The sequence below is a fragment of the Condylostylus longicornis genome, unplaced genomic scaffold, assembly GCF_029603195.1.
Source record: "Condylostylus longicornis isolate FDR11 unplaced genomic scaffold, ASM2960319v2 ptg000011l, whole genome shotgun sequence".
Lineage (NCBI taxonomy): Eukaryota > Metazoa > Arthropoda > Insecta > Diptera > Dolichopodidae > Condylostylus > Condylostylus longicornis.
The window spans coordinates 1,694,030-1,719,637 of NW_026577980.1; the positions used below are offsets into that span (position 1 = coordinate 1,694,030).

Here is a 25,608-nt window from a genome sequence, read left to right on the forward strand (position 1 = left end):
AGCTACTTAAATTCACTATTCTTTGACAAGTTTTTGCTATGACAAAATAATTCTATATTATCATTTTAGGTTTGAGAACAACAACAAAAAAGTATACACATAAACAGATAGGTTAATCTAGAAATAGCAATGTACGTAAACAGATATCGATTGTTAATATCGATTGTCTTAGAAGAAGAATGTCAGATTTCATGAAGTTCGAAACATCAACGAATTTTATGAAGATTTCCTATTAAAATTGAAAGAAAAATTCTTTACTTCAAAGTATTTAAAAAAAAATTCTAAATCGGAAAAGTTATTGAATACTTAATTTTTTAATATAGAAATATTTTGTATTTCAAAAGTGATTTACCATTGTGATAATATTAACGCCCTTCTCTAATATTCTGAAAGCGTATATACAATAATGACAATTTGTTATCTATGTATTCAATCATTTCATCATAATAACCATATTTAATGTTATTTTACTGTTAAAATGTGATCGCATAAATTTTAAATTTGAAAAATTAATGCAATCCTAAGTGTACATATGGTAATATGCTCTTCATTATGTAAATTTCTTTTGGTGTTCAAAATTAAGAACTCATAAATTTTATGAAATCCGTTCACATGTTTCTTATTATCAATTCACGTTTATCGATTTCTAAAAATCCTAAACAATAAATTAAAGAAATTTTTTTTTGGTTTGTCAACTCTGATTAAAATCAATCAGTGTCAATTTTTGAAAAAAAAAATTATAATATTCTTACTTACTATAAATACTTACGGACATACGGGTATAAGTAGCTATAAAGATTTCTAATTAGTTATTCTGTTCTCAAAATTATTAATTTACAAAAGTATCAATCATTATTTGAAAATTTGACAAAATTCTATAAATTAATTCAAAATAATTTTAAACATACATACATAATATAAAACAATATAATAAAATTAATTCATGTCACCATTAAACAAGTTATAAGGAGATTGCGATCAGAAATTTTAATTCTATAATTACGATAAAAAAAAAAAACACAATAAAAGGAGTTCATTAAACTGATATATGTATAACATTATTGTTATTGCTTAAAAATGCTTAAAAATTTTAAAAGATAAAATCACATTTTTCTTTTTGTTATTACAAATGCGATTTCATTTTTAAGATTACTGGTTAGTATACTAACAGCATGTCATGAAAAATATTAAAGAAAGTCTACATGTACTTATGTATGTATATAAGAAAACAATATAATGAAATTAATATTTTGGACCAATAACTTTTAAAATGACATTATGCCAAAAAGGTGAAAATTAATGGCACCTAATATTGTAGTTTATATACATACACACATTTACATAATGTTTATATGAAGATTTATATGTAAAAACAAAAATAAATGTACACATTTATTAATGCAGTGAGTAAAAATATTTTTTTTAAATACACACATATGTATATTTTTAAATAAGAAGTCGGTATATTGCGAATCATAGTGTACAGGTTGTGCGAGATCCAACAATACTTCCACAGTAGGCTGATAGAATGACTTCAAGCAGACAATAAACAAATACTGGCAATTTGCTTTTTGGGTCCTCCTTCCCAAATTATGAGGCCTTAAAACCGTATAATTTTTAGAACTCTTAATACTCATAAAATTCTTATTCTAACGGTATACCAGTGGTGTCGAGCACTTTAGTTTCAGAGATATTTAAATTCAAAGTCAAAATATTGAAAGGAAATGCTCCTACATGTTCATAATTTCAAAACTAGTTCACTTTTATTAACCAAATCTTTTTTGCAGAATTTAGCCCAAGAACTTCAAACTTCAATAACAGAATCATTTATTATGTATTTATAAAAATCACATACCCCTAAAATTATGCAAAACTTATGCAATAACAGAATCATTTATTATGTATTTATAAAAATCACATACCCCTAAAATTATGCAAAACTTAAAACTGTTTACAACAACTGATTTATATACATACATGAGTACATATTTATACTTTTTTATTTATATTTCATTATTTCATTATTTAAATATATTTAACTGTTATACATGTCTACCTATATTTTATCTGTTGAAATGAAGTATGTACAAATTTTGGAAGTCCATTAAAAAATATTGCATTTCGTTTTTTTTTTCATTTTTTTTTTTATTTTCTCTTCATATTCCTTTTTCATATAATAGCTGTATGAAAACGTTTAACTTATTATTTACTTATGTACGTACATATATACGAAAATGTGACATTTCAATTTCAAAAAAATTTATTGATCTTATTAGTTTTGTGACACCATAAACCCATAAAAATATTTTAACAACGCACCAAAAATCCAAAAAAGTATAAAGTAAAATACCGTGTACTTTGGTATTTTAATATCGAAAAAAAAAAGTAAGAAATATTTTAATATCGAAAAACAAAAAGCAAATAAAATATATATAAAAAATCGATTCATCGTCAGTCATACGAGTCACATGTCACAAAAACCTAAAACAAAATAATCGAAAAAGGAAAAATTGTGTAAAAACAAAAAAATCAAAAAATAGCAACAAAGAATTTAAAAAAAAAAATGTTTGCCACCAGAGGGATATGAAAAAAAAAGCAAAAATAAAGTACGACTCAATCAAATGGAGGGAATCGCATTAAAACAAGTATAGACAAACAAACAAACGAAAAAATCAAAAATTCACCTATCAATATGGAGAGGGCCCCATTATAAACTCATTTTTTTTGTGTTTTGTGTTTTAAATTTTGATTTTTTTTATAATTTCTTAATTAAAAATATTGGAAGAAAAAAAAATTGGTATTCAGGAGAAAAAAGTTTTTTTATTACTGATAAAAAAATATATAAAAAGTTTTGATGTTTTTATTTTATTTCTTGTTTTTTTTTCTTTTCCGAAATTGAAACTCTTATATTTGTATTTGAGTTTACACAAGTTCTTTCATTAAATGTATAGCCTAGCTCATGCTCTTATTGACTTAAGAAGCATATGTGTAAGTACAGAAAAACGAGTGATCCCGTAAAAATTTTGAATTGAAGTGACTATACACTTGAGAGAGAGAGAGAGAGTGAAACACTAAATAAGAGAGTGAATAAAATGACAGCAATGTGTTATGAATATTAATTAGGTACTTAATATTTAATTTTTCTCTTATTTTTTGTTTTTTTTTTTTTATTGATAATAATAAAGGGGGGCGACATTAGGTCGTCGTTATAATTTTTGACTACCGTGTGTTCTACAATGATTTTTTTTTTTGAAAATTATGATAATAAGAGAATGTGTTATTGTACTGTTTTGATTTTAGACTATTGACAAAATCTATTCTAGCATTTTAGAATATAAAAATTTAAAGAAAAATAATAAAAATAAAAAAAAAGAAATTATAATAATAAATAAATTTTTGATTTAATAGAAAAGTAAATGAAAAATTTTAATTAAAAAACATTGCGGTATTTTGGCGGCATTTAAAAACAACAAAATAACTGACGTAAACAATATTATTAAAATGTCAAATTGAATAAATTAATTTTCAATTTTTTTTTTATTTCTTTCTGTTTTTTTTTTATAATAGCAACAGAAAAGCAAAATAATTGCAAGACGTTACTGTTTTTTTTTCGTTTATCAACTAGTTTATTAAAAAATTATGGTGTTTTAAATCGTATAATTTAAGAGATATTAAAAAATACTTGTAATTTGTTAAAGAATGTCATTTTTTATAACATTTCGAACATTATGGCAACAATGGTGTAATTATATTGTTTATTATTGTTGTTTATTTATGTATATTTTTGTTTTTTATATTAAATATAGGAAATTAAATTGAATTCACTGTTATTTTAAGTGTAAATGGCCATATTTATGTAAAAAATTTTAGTGTACTTATAACGTAAATAATTACTTGCTGACAATAGCCTATTCAGATTTTTATATCGGCAATAAAAATGATGTGAAAACACTGATCATACTTTTAATATTCGGTTTACATTAAAAGAGTACAGTTAAATATAAATATAAATGAAAATTTCAAGTTATTTTTTCTATTTATAACTGTAAGTATATAATATAAATAAGTAAATCTTAATTAGAATAAAAATTTCTAAATTCATTGTAGAATTTAGTAGTCTTTAGTCTTTAGTCAGCGAAGCATGGCCTTTTCACACGACTTCAAGTGCTAGGAAATAAAAATAAGAACCATCGGTAAACCTCGAAACCGAAAACTCTGGTGTTGTAGCTATGCATTATGGTAATAATAGTAATGTGATTGAGATGGAATTTAGTATAATGACTCCAGCTGCATATGTTGTAACAAATTTTTGATAATATATGCCCATTATATATCAGTTTTGCTGCTTCCACTTGGTCACCGTCTGCTCTTTTAATAGCCATAGTAAAAGTAATAATGCTTTTTATTACCGTACGAACGCAGATTCGAAGGATATAATAAATTTGACTTACCGTTTGTAACGCTAACAAATAATGATCTGGGATATAGACTCGAGTACATGTTTTTAATCAGTGTCGAATTCAAAGTCCATTTAACCATGGCTGTCCGTCTGTTCGGCTGCCCGTCCGTTTGAGCGATAACAAAAAAAAAAACTAATTGAGCTAAGCTCACCAAATTTTCACAAAAGATTTATAATAAAAAATGACAGAACCTTATTTAAAATTTCTGTATTCTACATCTAATGCCCAAACTTCATTACAGTGCAATAAATAAAACCAAATATCTAATCAAATATAGCATACCTATGGAGTGAATCACTTAAATAAAGTTTTTGCTTTTTTATTTGCCTTCAATTTCTGCAATATTTTCTATCACATAAAAGTGACATTTTGCAAATTTTTTCCAAACTGTTTTTTTTTTGTACACACATTTGTGTTTCTTTTATGTTGAACTTTTTACAATATTGAGTGGTTGAATACTGGTGTCGTTTGAATGGACTTAGCTTATTAGTATAAATAATTTAATTTTCAAAATTATGTGCAAGTTTTATGTGTTTTGATGCACCACGTGATTTTATATGTAGCTATACATAACAGTACAACTACATTTATATTCCGTTATTTAAAATAATGTAAGATTGTCAATATACGGCTTGAATTTTTTAAATGTGCGCATTTATACTTAGAACCTCTATAATTCTTATAAGAGCATATACATTTCCAAGTCAATCCGGTTTTTACTTTTACTCTTATGTATACATAGACGTAACTAAATTGTAACTAAATAGTAAGAATTATTTCCGATATAATATGCAGAAGAGCGGGTATATTTCAAATACTTCTGAGGTGAGTTATTCAGTTTTTCAGTTTTATTATGTAAATATAGCAGTAATTTCTAAAATAGCACCTTAAAATATTCCATGTACTTCTTCCATACTTTTGTTAACTTGCGGCGTTTGCAATAATAGTAAAAGCCAACATGAAAAAACGTAAGAAAATTTATGCTAAATACTTTCCATTTACTTACATGTATAAGACTATGGTTGACTATATGAGTAACAAATGTAGACAAAAATTTTTCATTACTTGCTTTTTGGCTTCTATATTGAAATTGAACATAATAACAGAGTGGGAGGAGAGCAAAATTATTATTGCACGAAAATAATATTGTCAACAAAAGTATTAAGTATCATGAGGTTTTATTCTTTGCGTTCAATATTATGTAAAGCGATCAGTAAATACAGGATCATTGATAGAGTGAACGTCTAAGTTAAATTAAGGAGGGGAAAATCATGATCAATATGTTTTTCGATATGTTATTCACCACTTTGAATATTGTGCATAATGTGTGTGTGTGACATAATGTTCTTGCATGTGTGTATATATTTTGTGTTCATTTTAATGGAAAATTGATTTTAAAATTCAAAAAATGAAGTTTTTTTTCTTTTTCTAGTTAGGTTCTTATATATCAAAGGGAACATGCTATATTTCCCACTTCTTTAAACGATAAAAAAATAATAAAGTAGCAGTTCCTTCAAGCCAGATATTTGTTACGTCATAAATATCGATTTTTCTGTAAATGTTCCGAATATGTGTTAAACTCAGATAGATGTGCGAAGTCATGTTTTGGAGACACTTGTGTTCTTTTCGAAAGCAGCCAAATATAATTAAGTATTGCGGTACCGCTCAAAAAGTCTTAAAAAGGACTTTGAATGGTGTCCCATACAAATTTGCACGTTCGAACGGCGCGGTTAATTAGATATATTAAGCTTATCGTTTAATTTTTCGAACTAAACTTCACGATAAATTATTTTTTCGCAATTTTTTTACTTTTAGAATGAGTTGCAAAAAGAATTTTTGATCTTGAAATGATCGAAAAAATAATTTCAAAATCAAACAGACCGCACTTCATTAAATGGCGCGTTTTAGATTAAACAGGTATTCGGAAGTATTCTCTAATATTCGTAAATAATTAATATTTTTGCGCTCTTCTGGAGCCGAAAACTGCAATAACTAGAGACTTGAAAATTATTTTAATTTGATTTTTGCTATATAAATTATAAAAGTCATAATGAGAATTCAAATTATGAAATTGTCGAATTTCATTTTCAATATAGAAACAGAATAAAAAATATAAGTAAAATTTAATAATTTTTGGTAAACACTTTACTTTAAAATGCTTGTGCGTATTATTGTTTTGCTACTATACGAGATTATCTTTAAAAATTAGAAAGCACTTTAGCGCTTCTATTCAAATCTATTGTTAATTTTTTATTTTGAAGTAATTTAAGGTTATTAATTATTGTTTATTCTTATCGTTAAAATAAATTGATGTTACCGATCATAAAATAAGTGGACAATCTATTAAAAAAAAAACATAATAAATACTTGTAATTTTTTTTTAATAATTGTAAAAAATTTTAATAGGCTATTAAAACAATAATTATTTGTGTAATATTGTAAAGATTTATAAAGATAAAGTGTTTATAGGGCATAAAATTTGATATTTATTTTGGAGTACTTAAAGTACAAAGTATGTACTCTTTAATTTTTATGTAAGAATATGGAAATCAATGGAATATTTAACAATTTTTAAGTACAAATAGAATCAAGTAAATTAGCCTAAGGACTTTGGTGCTCAAATAAATCGGGATATGATAATGAAATAGCTAGATTAAACTTATATCATTGTTATGTCAGGTGAAAAATTAAGTTCAAATTAACTCAAACAAAATTTTGTTCAATTGTAATGGGACTGGAATTGCTTTGTTACTATTTGGAGCCTGAAGCATGAGCACATTTTTGCTGTTTTTCCCTGTTTTATATTAGCGCATAAATGCACTCCGTTTGAAAATTGACTTAGTGTATCAAATTGCTCCTAATTACAGCTATTTTCTCCGGTACTTTGAATTCCTATGACTGTAAAATCGATAAAATATAAATAATCGATTATGTCGATTAAAAAATTTTAAGCATTTTTGTATAAATTCTAAACATTTTCTTGAATTTTTTATTTAAGAAATTGAAAACCTATATTTAATACGAGTATGTAAAAGGCATGAAATCTAATATGATCAGAGAAAATCGTTTTCTTTTTTTCCTCTGTCTATTGTTTTTCCTCTTTAAAATTTTAAATTGAAATCAGGTAAATTTACCTGGATAATGTTCTATTTATGTATTTTAAACAAAGTTGATCAACATGTACACGAATTTGAAGTTCATGTATAAAAGTTGTAGTGAAAACAACAAAAATAAAAAAACCTATGGGCTTGGAACCTTTTCAGAGTTTTACTTGCACAAAACTATTTTGTTGCATTTTAATATCGTATATATAATCATAAAGAAGTTTGTTGTTTTGCTGCTCTTATACATTTTCCATATTGTTTACAACAAAAGAAATGCGCATACACATTCGTAATATAGAATTGTGTCCGATGATTTTGTTTTTTTTGTTTTTATTTTCTGTTGATTTCTTTCAGCTCACGCGATAGAACAAATTAAGTTAAGTGACAGAAAGGGACACAAAAGAGCATGAGAATGATTGCTGCGCCACATTAAAGGTAGAAAATAATAATGATAGTAATAATAAAAGAATAAAGAGAAAAAAGAAAACAAGAGACAAAAAAAAAAAAAACAAATAAACAAAATAAATAAAATAGAAAATACATAAAAACTGTTAAATAAAAAAACTGGTAAGGCACGCTTCGGTCCGGAAGGTGTAATTCACGTGTTTTGCATACAGTATAAACGTCACGGGATTATTTTGGTTATTTTTTTATTTATTTTTTTTGTTTTGATTTGTCATTTTTTTGTTTGTTTTTTTGCATTGAATACTAATTAGAAAAAGTAAATGTAAGTTATAAGAAAATTAATAAAGAATTCAAAATTTTTTTATTTTCGTTCTTTGATTCATTTGGTAAAGGAAAACCAAAAATTAGTAAACAAAAAAAAATTAGGTAAAAAGAATTTGTAATAAAAGAATTTTTAAGATTTACTGTAATAGATTTTGAAACAGAGTGACATTTCTTAAAGAGAAATTTGACTACACCGAGAATTTTGTTCATAATTTTTTTTGTAAACTGCTGCCACTAGCTTAACATATTAAATTCGAAAAACCACACCGATTTGCAAACACTTGCCTTCCCATGATTGAAATTTGTTAAATCATCTCTAAAAAAAATATTTTTGCATAAAACAACAACATACATTTCAGGAAATTTACAATTTCGAGTAGTGGCGCCTGAGAACGAGATATATATTAATTAACGATATTAAGAACGAGAGATCGAGAACGCCCGATACTTACGCAAAAAACACACTGATTTATAAATATTTGCATTCCTGCTATTGCAAAATTATCAAATATACTGTGCCTAAAGAAACAATAATATAAAATTCGAGAATTTAATGTATTTGTATAGTGGCGCCCGATCGTGGGAATTAATACAAACGATTTATTATATTTGTATTATACTGAAGCTTATTTAAGTCTACAATATAGCAAATGACCCTGTACTTCTTCTATTTGCATATAGTTATCAAAGTCATAATTGTAAATGGGTTGTATAGCATTTAATAGTTGAATATAATTTAAAGCGCATATAGAAAAAACTGCAGAATTTTAATTTATAACTTACATTAAAATTAACATATAAACAAATAATTACATTAACTACATAATGTACAGTATGTATAACTATTATACATACCCTATATATATATATATATATACATACAATAATATTTACTACTTTAGCTGTACTTGGGAGGTATCATAAAATTCAAATAAATTAACATCACTCTTAATGGGCTTGTTATTGAATTTGAAAACAGTTAATTATACGTGCAAATCTATAAACGTATACATAAAATTATCATGTAAAAAAATGTTACTGAATGGTTACTATATTAAATATTATGCGTTTGAATTTGATATCAAAAAATCTTTTAAAATTCTTAATGTTACAATACGTAATTACAAAATGAAAAAAAAACAAGTTGACAGAAACAAAAGTACTTAGACAAAATTAAAAGAAATAAGGACTTGACGCCTTTTAATTGCTATAATCAGCACTATCGAATAAATCTAGTATAGACACATTTTTAAAAATCGATTTTGAAGTGTTCAAATTAATTTTATTTCTATGCAGTGCATATAATTGACATTTTGTTATTCAACACTTGAGTTCTTAATTCTGTCTTTAAATAACAAAAAAAAAAAAACAAATACAACAAATATTTTATTGCAAGGCGCATAAAACTGCAAAATACTTATGATCATACAAAGTAAATAAATTTATTAAAGTATAGAAAGAACAAAATAAAAATAATAATAAGAAAATTTGCAGTTTTGCATACAAATTAAAATTTAATTGACTTGTTGGAAAATTTTTATTAACGTTTCTTGACTATAAAATTATATTTTGCTCTCCTTCAGCTACTCTCCCCAAAATACTCCTAATGCAATCAATATTTAATAGGTGAGTGATTTTTGGGTTTTGTTTTCTTAATTTCCACAAGTCGTTAAAATTGACATTTCTATTATAGTGTTGTAAATCAAAAGTTTCAACTGTTGTATTTTTTTTTAGTATGTCAAATTATATAGGCATATTAAATTTATAGAGTTGTCAAATTTGACGACCATCAATATGAAATACGAAATTTTTTTAATAAAATTGTGAAGGCATTAAAATAATAAAAGAATGAAATTATTTAGCATACTAGAAGTAGATAAAGAATTAAAAATAAAAAATTATAGAAAAAAGAATTAAACAAAAGAATATTTCTGTTCAAAAAGTATGCGTTCTGTTTACAGAAATTTTATGAGTTTTTTTCCATATTACGTAAAGGAATATTATATTTAAAATATTCAAAAATCGAAAATTTATTAGATTATTTTGTCTGGACGAACAAAGAATTATTATTATTATAATTATTTATATATTGGTACTTAATAAATTTTTTTAAGGAAGTTGAAATTGAAAAAGAGTTGCAAGGTATTCTGTACAAAATCAGTGTTGTTTTGATGTTTTAATATTTGAAATATAATAAAGATGTGCGATTCTACAATAAGTCCCGAGTGGGTGTGGTGGCCCGATGCCCTTTTGCCCCACTCAGTTCTCTTAGAATAATATAGATGTCCACAAATTTTTATTAAATATTGCATAAAATTAGGAAAAAATTTTGAAAAAAAAACTGAGAAATTATAACTTCACATTTAATTTTTCAATTAAAGTAATTTTAAGTTCCGTTACAAAACTGATATATTGTTATACTTTAGTTTTTTTATTTAGTTCTGCATAGTAATAAAATACTCGAAAATATTTTAATTTTTACAATTACATATGAGATTAATCGCTTTCTTAAAAGATAATTAAGTATACGTGGTGTGAATATCAAATGATCATGATAATTCAAAAAAATAAATTAATTTCAATCTTTTATATAATTTAAACTTTATATTATTAAATCGTGAATTAAGGTATAACAATAATAAATTAAACAAGGAAACTAAATGAATTCGCAACCGAATTAACAAGTTTCTTTTTTATTCCGCGCTCTAATTAATTATTATACTAATTACAGCATATAATCAGTATAATTAAATAATAATTTCCATAAATTATTGACAGAATTTGGTGTTGAATATAATAAATGCTCTCAAATAATACGAGGCCGAAGACTCCTTTCCTTAGTACTTAGCACAGTATATTGCTTGCGATCATCGTTAGAGTATGTGTTCCGGACTGCTAGTTGGGGCAAACAGAATCGCTCGGGAACTGTGAGCTCAACTCGAAGGGCGGAGGAGCGGCAAAAAGCCGGGTTAGAAGCCTGTCTGGAAGAATCTTTGACAGGCAGAAGGTTAGGTGAGCTGTGGGGTCATTCGAGGCCTACAAGTCCCCTGATGGAGATGGAATTTACCCCGCCATGTTGCAAGAGAGCATGGAGGATTTGGTTCCACTCCTAACACAAATATTCAAGGCCAGCTATTGCTATGGTTACATTCCACAGAGTTGGAGAAGGGTGAGGGTGGTATTCATACCGAAGGCCAACCGTCCTGACACTCACCCGAAGTCATGCCGGCCAATAAGCTTGACGTCGTTTCTCTTGAAGTCGATGGAGAAGATGCTAGATGTGCACGTGAGGGCCACATTTGAGGGGACCTCACCTTTGCACGGAAAGCAGTTCGCCTATCGGGCTGGAATATCAACCGAGGTTGCCCTGCACCGCCTCACTCAAGAAATAGAAAGGACAAGCTGTCTCATAGCGAGTATAATGTACAGGGCTACGCTGATGATCTGGTCGTTGTTGTGAGGGGCCAGCATGATGATGTCGTGGCTGACCGAATGCAAGGTGCTTTGAACATCATACGGGACTGGACTCAGGTGGAGCGCCTTGGTATTCACCCGGGAAAGGCAGTCATTGTACCATTTACTAGGCGGCGGAAATTTAGTATGCACCCGTTGCTCCTGGGGGGCAAAAACATTGAGCCTTCCAAGTAGGTCAAGTATCTGGGAGTAGTTCTAGACCAACGACTAAACTGGGGGGCTCATCTTAATGGAGTCATAGTTAGGGCCACACGGGCTCTATGGGTTTCGACGAGGCTATATGGAAAAATGTGGGATCTTAGACTTAAAACTGCTCTCACTCGATTGCAGCGCCTCGCATGTCTTGGCATAACGGGTGAACTGAGAAAGTGCCCGAGGAGATGGAGGTTCTCTTGGGCTTGGCCTAGCTTCATATTCACCTAAAGGGGGAGGCTATGAAAGGGGCACTGCGGATAAGGCAATACATGGAGCCAAAGCCGGGTAATCTTAGGGGCCATCTAAGCATTATTGCGGAGATCGATGGCCTACATGACATGAAGATGCCCTTGGACTTTGGTCTGAAGGAGAGGAACATAGTCAGGTCATACGTTGTGGATCTAGCTGAAAGGCGGATCTGGGATGGATCCAAAACCAATGAAGGGATGAACGTGGGTGTGTACGGTGAGGGCGTAAGCATATCAAGGCCCTCGGACGCTGCCCATCGATATTTCAGGCTGAGACATATGCCATAGAGTTGCGTGCTCTGGAATGTATCAGAAGGAACATGAAAAGGAGCAGGATTTTTATTATGTCGGACAGTAGGGCTGTTCTCGGGGTCCTCTTGTCTGATGAGTGGGATCCAGCCTGCTAAAAGAATGCATTGACACTCTTGGCGTCCTGGCCAGGCACAACAAATTAATCTTGATGTGGATGCCGGGACACTACGGAGTGGACGGGAACGAGAGAGCTGATGATCTTTCCAGGGAAAGAGCGCCGGCTCCCTTCATTGAGCCAGAGCCATGCTTTGTGGTGCCCAAGACAACGGTCTTGCGTGCCCTCAGTGAATGGAAGGAGTGGGCTAGAGTTGAACATTGGGACAGCTGCCTGGGCCTGTTCGCACTCTGGGAAATTTGTGCGTCCCCTGGAACTGGGGGGGCAGGGTCTGGCCATGCTCAGTCGTCCAAATTTGAGAACATTAGTGGGGGTTCTCACTGGACACTGCCTTTTGAGGGTCCACCTGAAAAGGATGGGCAGGGTGGCGGATGAGGTCTGCCGTTTATGGCTGGAGGAGAACAAAACCATGGAGCACTTACTGTGTGAGTGCGAGGCGATTGCTCGCTTGCGGCGGAGGTGCTTCGGGGCGGGGGCTTTGTGACTCCGGGGAGAATCTCGCAGCTTGATGTGGCTGCCATACTGCGGTTTGTCAGGGGCCTAGGAATAGAGTTAATGTAGGGGGTATGAGAATCACAAAAGATCTTATGGGTCGACGTGAGTGGGGCCTAAGGGCCTCGGTCCCCGTGCAGGAAAAAAAAATGTATTTGCAAATAGGATTCTGTTTTGTCTGAATATTCTCTTATACTTGAATAATCTGACCTATAAAAGGTTATACCCATTTCCTGCTTTAAATCCTTTCATGTTTTTTCTTTCATGAAAAAAAGGGAGCCTCAAAACCTTATTATCTTTGATCAAAAAAATGTGTGTATAACCTAAATTTATTTCTTTAAAATTTTTCAATTTTTATTCATATAAGTAAATGAATATCATTTGGTGCATCGTCAGGAATATCTACACTGCCTACTTGATACGCTCAATAAAAATTTTAGATTTACATTAATGTTTACATTTAAATATTTGTATGTGTTGCATCCTTGAAGAAATTTGACATCTGGTTTTTTATTTAAAAAAATAAAATAAAAATCAAATAAATTTTATTCTTATTAATAGCTTTTAATATGATTTTGATCTACGAGCTTGTGTCTACAAAATTATTGAATCGATTTTTAAATTTATTTCGTTATTTTCCAATTTGAAACTTTTATATAAAATTTATAACTGATATACATTTAGAATAAGTAGATTCATATGTTAAATTTGTATAATAAGTAAAATGTACAGAGTTCTGAGGTTACCAACTTTTCAAAAAGAAAGCGTAATTGTGAATATTACTAAAAGTTGGAGGAAATCAGATTTATTTGGTCCCAAACCCTTTTTCAATATGCTCCAGTAAGAGAAAATTGCTTGTTTGCAGTCGGAATACTGAAATATCTCGCCAGGAATGCAACAAACAAAGTCTCCTGTAGGAGGCCTACAGGAAGGCGACAAAAATCTAAAATTTCTTCGGGAAATAGTTAGGAAAAACAGTTGACGGGCGACTCTGATCTGAACTGCAATATTCACTAACTGTATGACTTGCGATTTCGACTCATATAATTGTGACTTTATTTGTCGTGCTCAAAATATTAAGGAAATTCCACAAAAACCAGTGTACGTTGGCAATCCTTTTAGATATTTAAGTATGGATGAATGAAATCTATAATATTTTATAGATATGTACATGTATATGTGATGAATGATGTGATGTGATATGATAATGATGAATTTATTGCGCTATCAAAAAACTTTGAAATATTATATTTATACATATATGTATGTATGTACATATGTATACTTGCAGTTCATACTTAATAATATTAAAAACGCAAAAGAAAATAAAATTAAAACCAATTTTATTTTTTTTTATCGTTTTTTCGTTCTGGTTAAATGATTGCGCGATCTCTGAAGGGATCGTCATTTCCTGTTCATTTGTTATGGTAATTTTTTATATACAAATATACAGATATGTAAGTATAGTTGTATGTAAGTCATTTTTTAAGGTTATTTTCAACAATACAATCATCTATACTTGTATATAACGCTTTTTTTCCTACTTTTGTTGTTAAATTTTTTAAAATAATCGAAAAAAAAAATTTCTAATGTTATAAATTCTAAAAAAATTTATAACAAATACAAAAATAACATAGAAAATTAAATGTAGGTGGAAGTTTAATTAAGCGCTTCTGAAATATTTTTTCTATATGTAAGTCATAAGTAGTTCGCGATATATGGAATCACTTTGTATATATAAAAGTAGGTACAGGTATGTAGAATGAGTGTGTATATGTAGGTACAACATAAGTTGACCTTGAACTAAAATTTATAATTCGATTGTCAGAAATCATTCAAGTTTTTCAAGATCAATTTTCACAAAAAAAAAGTAACAAAATAAAAACGTAAAAAAAACTGAATAGAAAAACAAACATGGCGTTTTTGGCTTTTTTAATTTTCTATTTTATTTTTATTTATTTTGTTTTTTTTAAATTTTCTAGTGCAAAAAAGGCGAAATTTGGATTGTAGTTAAAAACAAAAATTGAGAAAAACAGAAAAAAAAATTTATTACATTTATAATTTTAAAAATTAAATTTTATGAGAAAAAAAAATTTACGATATTTTTGCCTATTTATTTGGAAAACATAAGTTTCGTGAAAATAGAAAAAGATGACAGACAGTTTGTGTACATAATATAGAAGCTGCATACCAACATAAATATTTATCTAGGTATGTAGAAAGGTGATTTATTTTTTTGTCTTGCTTCATTACAAACAAGACATTTAGTGAGATGGCGGAGAATACTTGGGATCCGGCAGAAGAACTCTCAGGCGGCAGTTATCTGCAACACCGACTACTGAGGACCAAATGCATTAGTTGGAATTATATGGCATTTGGCAGGCTTTGGATCACAAATGGATTTCATATCTGTATGGGAATGTACTCCCATACCCTCTGATTTGATGGTAGTGCTTTCGGTGAGCAAAATTTGCAGAAATTATATAATTTTTTGTCATATTTAAATTGAACTTATTTATTTTCTGCTGTGATTTCCTTCATAGAGTCAGGTATTATATTGTATTTTGCAGAAATATGAAAAACAAAGTTTTGCGATTAACAAGTTATGTATGTAATTCAGCTTCATATACAAATAATTAATAATTAAAACAAAGAAATCTATTAAATTTATGTATATTCATACATTCAATTATCACCAACATTTGACATTTTTTAATTTTCGATCCAAATGAATCTCTTCTCCTACGATCTTAAATGAATCTCCTGCAATACCCTATAAATTACTCCTAATATTCGAAGCGACATATTTGTTTTCTTAACATAAGAGAAAACAATATTTATTAAAAATTACTGATACAACATATTATTAATATACGTGACTACTATAAAATAAATAATTATTTACATAGCAAACTGAAATAATGATACCCGCTTAATAGCCAGAGCACTTATAATAAGGCAGAGAGTAAATTACGATAGCATCAGTTTGTTTTCAAACCATATAGCAACAAAAAAAAAACAAAATTAAATAAAATAACAAAAACAAGTACCGAAGAAGAGAAGAGCATAACCATATATATACTAATGTCTCTGATAAGTTCGCACACACACTCACTCACATTCTAATGGATCGGGTGATTTTATTTTTATTTTTGTGTTTTATATATAATTTATAAAGCATAAACCAATCATTTGATTTTGGGTGGAGTTTATACGGTACATCTATTTATATTTATATAAAGATGTATTTATTATACACATATAAACTTTTTAAAAGTATATAAGAGAAAATAAGATGTTTAATCAACCGAGAAAAAGAGACGACAACATTATATATAACTAAATACTTATTATATTCATTGAATTTCATATTTTTAAATGTTCGAATGGAAGAGGTAATAAAATAAAACATCGTATTGGATTGTTTGACTCGATCGGTATCATCTTTTTATGCATTCAACTTGTAATTTGAATGCAATTTCTATTTTTTGCCTTATTATGCATAAAATGCAGCATATTAAGGTAGATGCATATGTGTTTGGTATATTTAAGAAAAAAATTTTATAATATTTGTAATACACAAAAAAAAAAAATAAAGTTTTCTAAAAAACATACCTAACATTTTACTTAAATCTGCATTATGTAAATCTGGGTTTTCATCAGCTAATTTTTTTCTTTCAACTTTTGCCCATACCATAAAAGCATTCATTGGTCGCCTTATTCTTGTTTCTTTAGCACTTTTTAATGAACTACCAGGTCCAATTTTACCACCCGGACCATATGCTTGCCTCGGTAAAACACTATAACTTGAGGCACAAAATTCATTTGGATAACTATACCATACTGGTGCAACATCATCCATTGAATTTGGTATAATATTAGCGTATGGTGAATATTCAGAGATCATTGGTGAATTTGCATTAAGTAATGGTGAATTTGAATTTAATAATGGTGAATGTGATGACATTAAAGGTGATGATAACATTGGACTTTGTGATAAATTTGGATGTGATAATCCACTTCCACTACCGATTGGACCACCACCTCCGCCACCGCCACTAGGATTACCTCCACCACCACCACCACCTGATATATTTGTTCCACTTGTTGGTGGTGTACCAACAAGGTGCATTTGTGAAGGACTAGGTGGTGGTATCATTGAATGTGTAACTACTGCTAAACTTGATAATTGATGTGAATGTTGTGATGATGACGATGATGTTAACATTTGTGGTGATGCATTAGAATTTCCGGTTACAGATGATTGTGCTTGTGGTGGTGGTAAAGGTGATACACCTCCAGTTGTACCACTACTATTGTTATTTCCACCATTTGTTCCAGAATTTGTATTTGATGCTGTCGAATAATTTTGCATTGATTGTCCTACATAACCACCATCATCATGATACATTATACGATGATATGTTTGTTGATGTTGTGGTGAACTGAAAAATAAAATTAAAAAAGAAAATTATTAGTCTAACTGGGTAGGTATTTAACACTTACATATGTAGCTACATAATATTTAATTAAGTATAAGTACTAAGTATGTTGTTTATAATAAATACGAGCACATAAAAATTGATTTAAAATTTAAGATAAGTTTTTCAATAATGATTAAAAATTTTTTGCTTTTTCAAAATTTGAAAGCTTAGGAATAGCATAAATTGAATAATTGAACTTTGTTCGAATATGATTTCAAAAGATCAGTGACCGATTATGATGAGTGGGAACTGTTATGAGTAGGGTATAACTTATATACGATACAATTGAGATGGACGAACAATCTGGAAATATGTGGAAAGAATTATGAAATTTTAGTTGTCTTACCTGCTTCAATTTATTCACTCTAATTAAAATTCATTCTGAAAGAGGATAACGGCCGACTGTGATAGGTTTTAAGTTCTGCTTACAAGGCAATGTTATAAATGTGGGAGTTTTTATTTGTAAGGTCATAGCGTTAGCTTACTTCTGCATGGAATAACTTTTGAATGAAACCCGTTCGTATCTTTCACATCAATAGATTTTATACGACTAACTGTATTTGACGCTTTTTCACTTAATCTTTAGAACTGTTTCGAAAAGTTATTATTCGCAAATTAAATTTATTATATTAATTTTGAAATAATTTACCTACATGTATGGCAATTTTAATTCTATTAGAATAAAATTAAATTAATAAAATTTTAATTACACTCAAATTAACCTAAACTTACGTCAATAATTTTTAACGTCACTATAACTTTTAAATTGTGTTCCAGTATACGCTTGCTGTTTTATATTCTTTATATATTTTGTTTTATAAGCAACTACTTTAAAATTAGTAAATATTTGCTATATAATTCAAATATATTGGTAAACAATTAAATTGGATTTTGTTTTTTCAATAATTTTAAGTGTCCATCGTTCTTTAAGGATTGATATCAGACTGATAGTCAGCATAGGCATAATATATAGATAGTGCGAAGTGATTATTAATAAGCAGAAGCTTTTAGTGCACTTTATTACGTTTTTGATACTTATACAATTAAGCTTTAACTTATTACTTGCGGGTAGTTACCATAGGGAATTGAAAATTGAAGTAATTTTTTTTTTGTTTTTTAATTTTTGGAAATTAAAAATAATCAAGGATGGCACCGACAATTTTTGATAACTAAAATTTTTTTATTCGAATTTGTTGTAATTTTATAAAAAATTTGTAAGAAATTTTAAAATATTTAAAAAAATTAATTGGTTTAATTCTAGATCAAATGAGCGTAATTCATATACATTCGAAGACCTGACAAAAAGGCCGGCTGATGTCGTAGGTATTCAATCTACAGAAGTCAAAGTTTATATTACTCGAACTTAAATATTATTTTTTTTAGGTAATCTTTCACTCGGTTTACATTAACGAGCTCAGGAGGCTATGTTAAGTTGATATATAACCCAGCATTTACACATACAAGTTACTTGCAAGCAAGTTTGTATAATATTAATTGTCAATTAATTTTTCGAAATGTCAAATTACTTGCTATTATGACGTAGGCGTTTAGCAAGTTAATTTTTGAAAATGTCTTTGAGAAGAAAACAACTAGCAATTTATATAATTGTTTATAAATTTTAGAAACCATAAGTTTGCTAAGTTTAATTTTTTCAAAACAAAATTCAAAAATTTTATATTAAAAAAAAAAAAAAAAATCAAAACAACAAATTTTTTTTTGTGAATTTCTCAATATGTCAAATTACTTGCTCAAATTACTGGCAGCAAAATTTTCTTGCAAGTTGAACTGCAAGTAAACAAGCAAGTAGAAATATTTCAATGTGTTAGTAAAATTTTTGTATGTATTGCAACTTTCTTGCAAGTAACTTGCACGTGTAAATGCTGGGTAATAATCAATGACAAGCTAACACATGACAGCATTAACGTTTCTATACTGATTTATAAAAAATAAATAAAAAATTGGTATGTACAACAAATCTTTACAATTGCTGAACATTTGATGCAAGCAACGTCATATTAATATAACTTTAAAAAATTAATTCAAATGTTAATGAACAAACAATCTACCTACTAAAGGAACGATGAATATAATGCTTTAGCATTAGACATTGTTCAAGTCTCGTCGGTTTGTTTCTGACGGCAACAGAATTTTAACAACATCTAATATGCTACAGCAACCTAATCACATACGTTAAGGATTCTGTCGTTTCATTTATCTTCACAAAATCATTAAGCAGAAATAAAACTATTCCCTTTCTACTCAGATTTCTTTAGGCTCTAATAAGCGTTCAAATATTCCTTAACAGAAAATTTCCTTTTACAATATCTTAGAGTTAAATTGAACAACTAATTTTTTTTTTATTTTGATAAGAATTTTTCCTTATCTTTTGTTTATAATTCAACTCACTGATTTATAAAACTTTCAAGTGTATACAATGTACATACAGGCACGTTTTGTACAATTTTTTATTTATTTAATTTTTGTTTTCTTTTTTTTTTATTTCCAATTTGGTGAAATACCTTATTGTAATCTATCTCTTTATCGCTCCTACATGTATGTCAATATTATATACTCACAGGCATACTCTCTGAAATCTTGAAAAGTGAAATTTCTTATCAAAAACAAAAACCATAATAAAAATTCCAAAATATAAAAGTGTCGTAATAACGTTTAAGTCGTCATCATATCGCGTATTTACGTCGTCTTTTATCAAAGTTTTAAAAAGTATTTTAAAAATTTTAAAGTTCAATTTTTTTTTCTTTTGTACTATAAACTTTTTTAATACATTTAATTTTTTTTATTACTTTTTGCTACTTTTGACAAAATTTTGGAATTTCAAATCCATAAATTTTTTTTTTTTAATCTTTTATATTTTATGATTTTAAAAGTAGGTTTTTGCAGCAGTCAAACAAAAATTATTTTTAGTCATTTTTTGCTCAAATCAATTGCGATAATAATTATAAACTTTGTTTCGAACATGAAATTCAGGATTTTCTGAAAGAAATTGCAATTTTTGACTTTAAAATGGATTTACACATCACCATTCTGTGGCAGAACACATTACAAGCAATCACAAATTTTTCCACATTCTAAAATTGCAGCCGAAGTTTTAAGGAAACCTTCTACAAATTTTTCAAAAATTTTACTGAATACGTACTGAAAATAAAGTCACTTAGAATAAAGAGCAAAAATAATGAACAATTCATGATTTACGGAACCCTAATCGAGAATGTCACAAGATTCAACTACTTTGCAAGTATCATTATCACACAAATTTAAGAGCAAAAACGAATTTATCTAACAGAATATGATTGGCTAGAATAACGCTTGGAATAATGTGCAAAAGTTTGAGGTCATCCCATCTGGCCAGAAGCACTAAAATTAGAATATTCAATTTTTGCAATAAGTCTGTACTGCCTACACTGCATACAGAAGACACAGCATTCAAGTAAATCGAAAAACAATTTGTATGCTCAAAATTTAATTAATCAAGATCACTTCAATGTTCTCCGTCTCATTCAACGAAATTAACATTTCAATCCAAATTCTTTGTTTTTCTATAAATTCTTCTAATCCATATTGAAAAAGAATTTATTTAGTTCCAATCTAAAACTAAATACTGCCAATCTATAGTACACAAACTTTAAAATTCTATGATAAAAGAAGAAAAAAGTAAAAAAAAAAACACCAGAAAGATAAAAGCTGCCAGCTTGATTTGTTAAAAAATTTGTTCTTTATAGTTAAAGTATTTATTTTTAAACTTACTTGAGCCACAAAACAAGCAAAACCAAAAAAAAAAGAAGAAAAAATAAAAAACAACTACATTAAAGATCAGTGCAAATCAAATAGTGATTGCATTCTAACAAATTACATTTAAAAAATTAAAGAGAGAGAAAAAATTATCACAATTTAAAAAGATTTAAAAAGAAGTGCACTACAAACTTAAAAATAATGTCAAAAAATAGAATTTAGAAAGCCCAAAAAAAAAAATACTTAAAAAGTTAAAAAAATAAAACATAGATGGCAACATAATAAAATCGTGAATTAAATCGACAAAACGATTTCACAGCAAGAGATCAAAAAGAACAAGGGTACAATTGGTCACAAATTTTTTCTGTTTTGTGTTCTGTTTTTTTTTTCTGTTATTATTTGTGTGTTTTGTGTCGCAAATGAGTTTTTAGAGAATTTGAAGTAGAGACAGGCTAAGCGAAAAAAAATGATAGAAAAAAAAAATGGAATAGGTTTGTTCACTGTTTAGACAACGTTTTTTTGTTGTGATTGTTTTCTTTTTGTGATTGCTCCTATTATTTTTGCCTGAATAAATGTAGAAGAAATGTAGAAGTCAACATTTATTTGCTTCTGAAGTAAAAACTTATATAATGTTTTTTTTTTGTATTTTTTTTTCTTCAAGTAACAGAACCGTGATCAAAATGTTTTTGTAGGGTTTTTGTTGTTTCTTTGTTTTGATTTTTATTTATTTTTTTTTTTTCTTTCTTAAAAAATATTTTAGTTTTATTTAATCATAAATGTCAGGTTCCAAAAAAAAAAAAATATCGCGAAATATTTGTAATGAAAATTTTTTAACTGATTTTCTTTTAAATTTAGTCTACATACCTTCATCTACCTTCATTTATACTCGTATGTATGTATATAAAAAGGTACTTAATATTTTCGTTTAATAGAAAAAATTTTAATATATTTTTTTATTGTCAAATACAAACAAATTACAATATTTTAATGCCCTTTAATATTAAAATAAAAAAAAAACTATTTATGTTTATTAAATAAGTATTTAAAAGTAAAGCGGTTCGGATTTTAGGTTAAAAAGTGAGTGAACGAAATGTGAACTAAGCAAAATTTTAAGAAAAATTTGATGATTTAATATTTTGTTTTCTTTTATTGAGGAAGAGTGAAGAGTTTGTTACACTTGTGACATTGGGATGATTCAACAGATTATCAACAGAGTGGCGTCAAATGAACACCAAGAAATCAGTTTGTTTTCAGGTATTCAATACCCATGCATCTGCATTACTGGAGCAATGAGGAGGTTTTGAGCCTCTCTAGGAGCGATGCAGGGAGGTGGGAGCCTTAAGAGCCTGACATATCAGGAGGGCTTCTCAAGGAACGTCGCGCTTCTATGTTCCCCCAGGAAGTACATGATTAGAAGCTACGGCTTTGAGAAAAGTTTTATCTAAAAATTTGGCAATAGTGGAGAAGTGAGTATTTGATCTACTCGATGGGGTCGTACACCATAAAATGGAATACTAATATATGGGTATATAGGTCAAGCAATGGGAACATATTGGAGGGTCTTCTTAGGGGGAGATATTTGCAATTGATATGTATGTGCCGTTCAATTTGGAAAATGGTTATGGGGGACAAAAGGTAGCGATCATGTCGGTTTTGGAATCTTGAGACATTGCTTAATCAGGGGTCACATGAGGATTAATCTTGGAATCTTGGAATCTTGGAATCATGATTAATCTTGGAAGACTAGAACACTAGCAGGTTTTGTGGGGAAATGGAGGATACTTTGATGTCCGTTGAGCGTTGATCTACTGGATGGTCTCTGGATGGTAATGTCGTCGCAGCGAAAACAAGAGGCCCGAGTTAGTCAGAGGAATAAGTCTCGAAGGCGGGCTTTGAGCATGATAGGTTGACGGGAGGGAGAACAATAAATCCTCTCTTTAGGTCGCAGTGTATTGTTACGCCATGTTTAATGTAACCTCTAATCTAGCTAGCCAATTTCGAATACCCGAATCTAATTTGTAACTATTGCACTATGAGATATTATTTTACTTAATCCAGTCAAATAATAATTCGAATTCTCCAAATCTAAAATTTCGGGCCAGTTAAAAAGGTTTAATAGTTTTTTTCCTAAGAATATTGCCTTTCCTATTGGAGTTTTATAATTATGTTTGGTTATATGTGCATACTTTTTTTATTAAAAGAAAAAAGCATGATCATGAGATGATGATGGTTGTGATTTGCTTTTTTTCATAAATATGGCTAAGCATTTATTATCAAAACTATTTCAATTTTTTTTTATTATATTTTTCTTATTTATTTTTTAACAATTTAAAATCTTGATTCTCATTTATAACCTTTAATCTATTCATTTTTTTTTAAATAAAATCTGTTCTGCACTATTTAAAAATTCAGGAATTTTTATAAGTTATGTGAATGAATAAAAATTGTGTTCAATATGTTATAATTTTGTTTGTATATATGTATATACGAGTACTAATATGTGAATATTATATTGTACATGAAAATTATTTTTTCAGTAGTTGTTATTTTATAATTCCTCTTTTGTATAGCTACCAAATGAACTTTGTAGACCTAACATTTACACTGTAAATGTAATAAAAAATACAAGAAGATGGTTAAGAAATTGCTTATTTTTTTCCCAATTCTATTTTAAAATTTTTAATAATTTTGAAGGTGTGCTAAATGTATTCGTATAGTTGTTGATTTTGTTAACGAGAAATAGTTTTAAACAACTAAGTTGTTATAATAAGTTTACGATATAACTCCCAATTTCTTATTTTGGTAATTTTTTTTGTTGAGATTTTGCAATAATTGGCAATACTTTCTTACGTAATAGTTTCATTAGTTTTCAAATTATTGCATTAAATCTATAAATTTTATATGCGCCTTACAATATGCAATTTTTCTAAATCTCAATTATTGTATTTCATTTAAATTTTCTTCCACTTAAATACAATATAAAGCAGTATTTTTAAATACATATATGCTTGAATAATGCTTGAATAAGAGGGAGTTAGAAAAAGAAAAAAATAATGACAATAAATGGCGTCCAACATTACAACCACTAGGTACCATAGGGCAGTGAAAAATAAGTTAAATATTCCAACATGAGTAGTCAAATGTAGAAATAACATTACTATGATTAACCAGCATATTATTAATTTAAATTTAACCGAATTTGAACTTAAGAGCACACCTGAGAGTACCATTGCCTACACGCATCAAATAGCAAAGTGCTAGAATCAACATAACGTAAGATTCTTGGAATTGCATTCATATTATGATATCATCAACTGATGTTCATTACGATTATTAAGCAAGACAACAGATTTAAAATATGTTACACTTCTTTTGCAATCATTAAATTTTAAATAACTTCAGCACATATATATTTTTAGTTCCATAAAATGCAGCACCAAAATTTATTGTATAACCGTGAGAATCTTAATGCAGAATCCATTTGATTAAATACTTTAAAATTGTTACAATTCCATGTTTTACACAAAATGTTTGTTATTCTTTTTGTATTTTTTTTATTCATCTATAAAAATTTTTAAATATTTTCGAAAAAGTAAAGCCGACACAATCGATATTTAGTATTGTATATAAATTTCAAAATTATTTTTGATCTAAGTTAAAAAACAACTTTAATTTTAAAATTCTTAATATATAAAATCGCTCAAACTCCCTTTCGAAAAGCCCGAAAATTCAAATCTTCTTATAATATTCATTTACACATATTTTAAACAAATAACTTTAATCTTAATCTTATGTATAAGATCAGTATAACCAAAAAAAAAAGCAATCAACTGAATTCTTAGAAGAAAAAGGAAACTCTAATTTATTTTCATTTTTTTTTTGCTTTCCTTGATCAAATTTATATAAACAGAATCCAAAAATTAAAATTTAAAATTCTTAACAAAGTATAACGTACATATAATCAGAATAATATCACAAGAATATGCACTAGTAGATAGATAGAGGAGAGTGAATCGCGTATAAACGCGCTTATGAACATTAAAAAAAGAAGGCTACACCAGAACAGCACAACAAAAAACATTAAACAGTAGCGAAACTATGTACCAATTATTCCTTTTTTTTTTTTAATCTAATAGCCAATTAAAAACAAACTTATAATCGCATACTTATGTACAAAAAAATAATCAGATCAGGCTATCTGCATCAGAGAGATATTCTAATTAATTGCCTATGCTCTCTGGCTTT

General features: G+C 28.3%; 1 protein-coding gene across 2 annotated transcripts in view; it reads right to left on the reverse strand.

The window, feature by feature from the left end:
• LOC129619278 (putative transcription factor SOX-15) overlaps positions 1-25,608 on the reverse strand; it is a 107,315-nt gene that overhangs the window by 20,663 nt on the left and 61,044 nt on the right. Inside the window, exons 1-2 of one of the 2 annotated variants that reach the window (XM_055534453.1) lie at positions 17,960-18,084; positions 16,745-17,574 (exon numbers count right to left, since the gene is read on the reverse strand). In XM_055534453.1, the coding sequence (XP_055390428.1) occupies positions 16,745-17,540 (796 nt within the window). In that variant the 5' untranslated portion in view covers positions 17,541-17,574; positions 17,960-18,084. Of the gene's footprint in view, positions 1-16,744; positions 17,575-17,959; positions 18,085-25,608 lie in introns of those variants that run through there. The other variant, XM_055534451.1, reaches the window with a different exon arrangement.